At 39.7% G+C, this 8,155-nt stretch overlaps 1 protein-coding gene across 1 annotated transcript in view; it reads left to right on the top strand.

Annotated features, from left to right (window-relative positions):
* The first annotated feature begins 1,202 nt into the window (after positions 1-1,202).
* Positions 1,203-8,155, top strand: part of LOC108165687 (LIM zinc-binding domain-containing Nebulette-like) — a 16,811-nt gene continuing 9,858 nt past the window's right edge. The window contains exons 1-2 of the mRNA XM_017301786.1: positions 1,203-1,508; positions 4,017-4,111. Coding sequence (XP_017157275.1) covers positions 1,440-1,508; positions 4,017-4,111 — 164 coding nt within the window. The 5' untranslated portion in view covers positions 1,203-1,439. The remainder of the gene's footprint in view (positions 1,509-4,016; positions 4,112-8,155) is intronic.

Below are 8,155 nucleotides of genomic sequence, written 5' to 3'. Positions count from 1 at the left end.
ATTTGCTGGTATTTTCTGCTGAGCTTTCATTACCCAATCCATGTTTGCATAATCAGAATATAATAATTTGACCTTTTTGAATTCTGTAATGAAAAATTCACCGAAAGTGTAAAAAACTAAATCTACGACTAGTAAATAATCTAAAACTAATCAATATTTAACTAATCAAAACTAGTAAACTCTCTAAAAACTAATTAAAATTAAATTAGACAAATAAAAAGTCACAATGAAATAAAACTCAACTATAATTAAAAGCCCAAAACTATTAAAACTCTGGTTGAAACATTAACTTAAAGTGATGAGAGGCTTGTAAATATTCAGGTTAGTTTAAGTTACTAACAAAACTCCCTGTTATCCTGAAATTGTAGCTTAATTTATAATATAATAGATCACAGCAAGAAAAATAAACTTACTTATTGTTCAGATGGTAATCATTTGTTTAGTGAATCATAATAACGCCACCCAGTCGACTCCAGCGCTGTGATGGGTCTAAATCTGAACAGCTGCAGCGTCCAGATGTTATTCAAAAAGTATCATTTCAAATTAACATTTCATGTTTATTAAATCTTATTTAAGTTTTTTAACATTTAACACAAAGTTCATGTGATTCAGTTGTGAGAATGAAGAGAAATAATCAGGACGGGAAGAAAGCAGGTTGGTTTATTAAGAGGAAATGTCAGAACAGCAAATGAATCAAAAGTGATTTAATTTTTAAAATCATTATTTTTAAAAGTATATTAGCAAGAACTGTAATCCTCTTAAGTTATTAATTATTATTTATTATGACTTGATAGAGAATCCAGACTTGACCCAGTTGGCAGTGAAACTTAGTTTATTTCATTTGATGCCATTATTGGTAAAAGAGTGAAAGAAAAGAGAAAACATGAATATTTATTGTTAATATTCTTCCATAAAGTCCAGGCTGTTGATCAAATGTCATAATTTCAGAAGAAAAACGTTTGAGCACTTTCAGTTACTGTTTATGAGACAGTGAATTATCTAATAAACTGTATTATTAGATAGTTTTTGGTTTTAATTGAGCTGATCATTACTTTTATACATGACATTAAATAATTCTTATAAATAAAGTCATAAAAACATCTTTACCTGTGTTTTGGTATGTCATTTGTATTCCACTTATTCATTGGTAAACTCGTTTTTTCTCTCCCTCCATTTAATCGGTTTAATCCCGCTCTTATTTTGAAGGGCCCGGCTTCCTTCCGGCTCGGTTGTCTCCAGCTTGACTCCTGAGCTCAGTGTGAGCCTCATCCAGCCTCGGAGCTCCGCTCAGAGAAAACAGCCTCACTTCCTCTCTCTTCTCTCTCAGCGGCTGTTTCTTTAAAAACGGTTCAACTCCAGCTGGAGCGGCTTTTTCTCTTTCCGTCTCTGCGGAACAAACGGACTTTTACCGGCCGGAGAGTCCAGAGGAGGTCCGGAGGATGAACCCGCCGTGCGCCCGCTGCGGGAAGATCGTCTATCCCACGGAGAAAGTCAGCTGCCTGGACAAGGTGGGAGCTGGAGACGCTACAGAATAATGATGACTTGATACAACCTGTTTAAAACGTTACATTAGAWTATCAACCGTTAAAAGTTTATTTAGTTAATCATTTTTAAGAAAAAACAAAAACGTGAAGGAAAATTTCAGTCAATGTAGGCTGATAAATTTTGATCTGATGAAAGCGATGTTCAGGAGTTGGAAAGAAATTCTTAAAATTAATGAAATTGAATTTAATATATGGAGGAAAAGCAGCAGTAAACTCTAAAACTTGGTATTTGTGGTTGTAACATTGGAAAATTTGGCATTTTTGATTTTCAAATTAAGATATTTCTGTTTATTATTGTCAAATTTTTCAATTATTTCCAAAATAAACATCCATTATGTTTCCATTTTGGAAAATTTACAATAACRTTCATATTTATCACTTTACATTTAAATCATTGAAGTTTTCATATGTGATAAAGAACAATAAAATTAATTTGTAACTAAATGTGTTGATTTATTMTTATATCTGCAGAAACTCTACCAAACACCAAACTCTGAATTAGTTTTTACAGTGTAACTTTTCTGCGGCTTCTTGCATAACGATGTTAAATTATGAATTGATCTTCAGCAGCTTCATGTTCTCTGTCTGTTCTGAGGCGTCAGATGACACAGCAGCATGTCGGCRCCGCTCAGAATAATTCCTCCAACTTTCATCCTCCAACCAACAAACATCTCCTGGTTCCTACTGGGACCAGCAGAACAAACCAGTCTGAACTGGTTCACCATGGATTCACTGGGCAGAGCGTTTTGGAGCCAGGAGTGTCTGAAATGAGGAGATGAATCTGTTGTTTTCTGAGATGAATGATTGTTGGAGGCAGAGATTTAAAGAGGCTGCAGAGAAACCAGATGAGTCAAAGTGAGGAGAGATGAAGATCCTTCTGTCAGAAAACCTCCAGATCAGATCATCTTCAGAGCTTCGTCTCACTTCAGATCCCAGCAGAAAACTATTCATCTGTCCGGTTATTAAAATGCTCTGAGTGATTTCCAGCTGAAGGGGAGCAGCTGCAGTTCCTTTAATGCCCACTGGGGGCAGTAAAAGGTTAGCTGCTGGTTTTCATCACTTGTTATTTTCTTACAAACTCTCCTGAAGCTGACACCAGAAGAAGAGTGGATCACAGAGGAACCACCTGATCCATCAGAGTCTGGTATTATCAGAACCTTCTGGACCTTTTTCTCTGGAGGTTCCACTGACAGACCCAGAACTTTCTGCCGGGCCGTCTGGCTCCAGGACCGGTCCATGAGAAGCAGAGGAATCCCGTCAGAGTGTCAGATGTCTGGGTTTCCCTGCTGCTCCAGGCTGAATCACTGAGACGACTGATGACTGGAAGAACCAGAGACGTGTCCAAGTCCAACCTGGAGAGTTCTGGTGTCTGCTGATGTCTGGAGGTTCTGACCCGCATTGGGAGATTCTTGATGCTTTTTAACATGATTTGATCAGCAGGATAATGAGCAGAACCAGGAGCATGAAACAGGAGCAGTGAGGGTTTAAAATGAGCAGCAAGAGAAGAACCTGGAGGAAATCTTCAGGAGTCTGGAGACGTTTGGACCAGGAGACTTTAACATGAACTTTGGCTGCTTGGAGAGAAAACATCCAGAAGAGAAACAATCAATAATCTGAGGAAATATTTCCTCACTTTCTGATCACTTTGTGGGTTTTTGTTCCCAAAGCGTCTCTGACTGTCAGCTGAGGATGAATCCACCAGTCAGAGCTCTGTGTTAACATCTCCAACACAGAACTGAGTCACTTTCTAAGGATTTGAATAATCCTGATCCGGAGCAGATGGAGGAAGATCTGAGCTGAATGCTGCCAGAGCCAAAGGAGCTGACTGAGCAGCCGCTGCTGTTCCAGTCTGAGCAAATCTATTTATATCCAGGAACTCCTGTTGGCAGAAACTACATTTACACTGATAGCCACACTTTGAAAAATACCAGAAATTATAGAAACTAGCAGCTGTTAGCATCTGTTAGCCTCCTGTAGATGCAGATTAATGACCGGTTGTCATGGAGACGGTTTGGTTGCTGATGCTTCAGCTTCCAGCTGCAGGATGCCAGCGGATCCAAGATGGTGGAATATTTTCCCGTCCAGATCGACACTTAGAAACATTTCAGGATCTTATTTGTTCTAGAAAATTATAAGAAAATAGAAAAGTGGAGAGAAAAACACCAAGAATCCAGATATTCCTGTTTCTACGGAGACAAAGTGAAAACGTTATTAAAGATCCTGTTTTCTGTCAAACTGAGATAAATTAGATATTTTTCATTCAATAAACTGAATAAATGTGAACAAATCGTGTCTGACCTTCAGAAACCTGAGAAATGTTGATCAGCTGGACTTTAAGTTATCAGAAGAAAGTCTGTGGCTCAGAAAGACTCGATCCGACTGTTGGACTCGTCTGGTTTTGGTTCWGGAGGATTTTAGATCAGAGCTGATCAATAATCAATAATCATGTGACTGTTTGTGTTTTTCCATCAGAACTGGCATAAAGGATGTTTCCACTGTGAAGTCTGCAAGATGACCCTGAACATGAAGAACTACAAAGGCTACGATAAGAAGCCGTACTGCAACGCGTGAGTAGAGCCGCGTTCTCTGGTGGATCCAACATGGCTGCTGCTGCTGCTGATGATGATGATGCGTCCTGACTGCTAAGCTCCGCCCACCGCTGGCTGAGCCRCTGCTATGATCGGAGTCCTGTAGGTTTTTCTAGCAGTTCTGGTTTCAGTGGTTCTGCTGCTTATTGGACCATGAAGACATGGAGAGATGATGAACCTGAAAGGGGGCGGAGCTTCCAGAGGCGTGTGACGGATGATTGGATGAATCACAGCAGGTGTTTTGGGGGCGGGGCCTGTGGTTCTGACCCGTTAGCTTGTAGCGGTGAGCTGGTTRTCATGTTGATCTGGTTTCTGTGTTGGCTGTAGAAAGCAGCTCTGCTGGAGTTTTTAAAGTTTCCAGGTTTTTCCAGGTTTTTCTGGTTCCTGAACATCAGAAGGTCATGAAGAAGTTTTATTCTTCTGCTCTAATCTGGAAAAATCATTTCAGTCCAAACATGGAAACAAGAGCCGTCTTTGTTCTGACATCACATCTGAAACAGAGGCTTTAATGGCTGAGAGGCTACATGACCTTTGACCCCTGTGGGTTAAAAAGCTGCTTCCCTTCAGCTGGTTGAACTCAGAATCTTTGTTTCAGGTCCGTTTTCCTTCTGTAAATGAACTGAAACAGCGTTTGGTTCAGATAACTGCTGTCCAAACTTATCGCTTTGACACAAAACTTCAACTCAGATGTCAAATTTTATTCAACTAACAGTTTATTAAACATCTGAATAAATTCAGAAGAAATTAGCTAAGCTATGAGTGCTTTAGCCAGTTAGCTTAATTGTGCTCACATTTCAATCTGATGCTATGAGTTTAATGTTTTCTTTGAGTTTTGGTTTGTTAATAAAAACACATCAGCAGATAATAACCAATTAAACGTGATTCCAAATAAATTTGTCCAGATTTCACCACATCCTGAATGAAACTGTTAAAATATTTCTCTGAACCAGCAGCTACATCAGTTTGCTTCCTGTTAGCTTGTTTCTAGTTTGTTGCGTTGGGGTTGTTTACTCTGCACAGCAGCATTCCTGCAGCGTTTCCCGCCTCTGTGGGTTTTGTTTTTGCAGATCCGTGTTGAAGAGAGAAACGGCGTCCTGTAATTAAAGCGTCTCTGAAGCCGCGGCGCTGCCTGTTTTTAGGGCTGCAGGACGGATTCTTGGCTGTTTGTTGATCTGTGGCTGCAGCTTCACTTCACGTCCGGTTTGGGAGAAAGCTGCTGAAACGGGTCAGAAGACATGAACAGAACTAAGAACCAAGTGTTTGTCTTCACACTATAATTGACAAGTTTGGGGAAAAAAAGTGATTTAACTTAATATGAGGGCAGAAAAAAATCTATTTTACATCTAAAACACTTCAATATTTTACCTTTTTCCTCTTAATATTAAATATGAAACCTGAAACGTTTCTGTTTAATTAATAAATAATGAAGTGATAAACTGAAAACATATTTGTTCAAAACACACCCACATCGTTTCCCCATCAGAACCAACCACAGACCCACAGCATCACAGGTCCTCCTCTGTGCCTCACAGTGGATCTGTCTGGTTTCAGGTTCTTCATGTTTCTCTTTCTTCTTCGTTGGTACTTTTGATGATGTCATTTAGTGATTCTACCTCTGAGAGATCCGTCACTAAGGCACCAGTTAGTACTTTCATTAGTCCATTTCATCACTTCCTGTAAAATAATTCGTCTTCCTCTCTCTTGTTGCCATGGGAACATTACTGCAGGAAGTTGTTGTTTTTCTGGCCCAGGGCTCTCGCTGTGTTTGGTGAAATTTGGGCAAATTTTGTTGAAAGAGGTAAATTCAGTCATATTCTCTGGCAGCAGGACTCTTGTTCTGGATGCTTTTGGATCTTTAGCTGATCCCAGGTGTTAAGAGGAGAGTGAGACTGTGTGAGGTTTGATGCTGGTGGTCCCGTGCTCCTTAGAGCCCGGCTGCCTGCAGCTCAGTAGGATGAGGGGGGGCAGATGATGTGAGGGATTAAAAAGCACATGAGAGCTTTAGACACTTTAACTCACGACTTCACGAGTTTAACAGTGAAACGATCCAACCAGGAAAAGCTCAGGCTGAAACCAAACCTGCAGATTCCTGCTGGGAATGTCGCCCCCTGTGTCCCTGGAGGGGCTCTGCAGGACGTCAGTTTAACTCTTCATGATGCAAACCTACAGCACTGCCAGGGTCAATGTGAGTCTCTGTAGAAATGACCTTAAAATAAAGAAGCTAGGGCCAGGACTCAAAATCATTAATTTTATTAATTTCATAGAATTTTTTTTGCGTATTTTATGTTTTTGCATGCAGAAGACCTGGGCCAGAACCGTTGTATTTGCATGTTTCTGGTCCTCTGATAAAATCGATACACAAGCGACATCAGCTAACAGCAGCGATGGAAGATGAAGTCATTTGTTTTGGTCTCATTGGGTTTTAATTCCTGCTTCTAAAGATCTGATTGGACGCTGGAAAACACAACTGTTGTGCTAAAAGGAGAAATAGTGAAACTATTCAGCCTAAAATAGCATCTCAGTGCTAAACATGTAGCAGCTAATGCTAATGTTAGCATCCACAGTCACATTTCTAAAGAAGCTTCAGGATGAAATGATAGAATAACATTTTAATCTGAAGGTTGAAGATGAGATTAAAAACTATAATTGTCTCTTGTTGAGCTCAGATGGAAACTTGTTCATCTACTTAGCAGCAAAAACGGTTTCTGATTTGTTCACGTTGCTTAGCGATTAATCTGTGATCATTTAATTATTTATTAATAATTCATTCTGCTGGTGATGTTTTTATATTTCATAAACTGTTCTCCAGCAGATAGTTTCACCTCAATCTGTAAGTCACATAATCATAGATATTTATAAAAGAAACAGAAAGTCCAGATGTTTGTGTTCAATTCAGCCAATAAAAGTAAAAAATACACCCAAAATAAGTCCCAAATGAAATACAGATACATGGAAAAGCTACTAAGTAATGAAGTATTTGTAGTTTCTGGCCCACAGCATTACAGATCCTCTACCGTACTGAACAGGAGACGAGTGTTTGCTGCTTAAAAACTTAAGGAGTATAAATGTTTCACTTGCATTTATTTGATCTAAATAATGAAGAAACCAAATAAAAGTATTGACTGTGGGATTATTTTTCTGGAACAGGAGTGGAGATCCTGTTCAATGGATTAAACTGCATATTAATTATAGAGCTAAACTAACTACTTTGTTTTTTAGTAGCTTCATTTTTTAACATCTGAAAATCAAACGTAAAAATATAAAGTTTAAAAAGCTCTTAGGATGAGCTGAGTTATTTTACATGTGACATGCATCGGATTGTCATCAAAGTTCATTTACACCGTGAACCAGACGGTGGGGTCAATCAGCTGCTTTTCTACATCATGTTAGTCGGTTAACAATCAGGCTGAGACGTTTAAATCTGTCAGGTTCATCAGGACGCAGCAGATTGTTTGGTTCTGCTCAGAAACATGAAACTGACTGAGGTTCTGTTTTACTGGAGTTTATCTTTATGCAAATGAGCTCCAATAAAAGATGATTATGTAACTGAAGAGCGGCTGTTCGTTGGAACATGAAGGTAAATAAAGTTCCTCTGTGAGCTTCAGCCTGAAGAGAGACTGATGGTTATGTAACGGATCGGCCCACATGACCCAGATCTGCTGCTGGGAGCAGAACGTCAGAGGAACCTGCTGCTTCTCTGAGGAGCAACGAGACGAACAAGATCAGCTTCAGGTCTGAAGATCAGCTTCAGGTCTGATCAGCTTCAGATCTGATCAGCTTCAGATGTGAAGCAGGTGAAGCAGCTGCAGCTGATGAAGCAGTTGCAGCTGCTCGTTATCAGACTGAATCCCAGACGGTGAAAATCTGAAAGCAGATGAACCAAAGAGGAATAAATCAGCCTGAGAGAAACGGGAACGATGTGAAGGACCAAGAGTTATGCAATCCTCTCTACACTGCCTCAGATGGTATGTGTGTGTGTGTGTGTGTGTGTGTGTGTGTGTGTGTGTGTGTGTGTGTGTGTGT

This window comes from Poecilia reticulata, linkage group LG20, assembly GCF_000633615.1.
Source record: "Poecilia reticulata strain Guanapo linkage group LG20, Guppy_female_1.0+MT, whole genome shotgun sequence".
Taxonomy (NCBI): Eukaryota; Metazoa; Chordata; class Actinopteri; order Cyprinodontiformes; family Poeciliidae; genus Poecilia; species Poecilia reticulata.
This window is presented reverse-complemented; position numbering and strand designations above follow the sequence as displayed.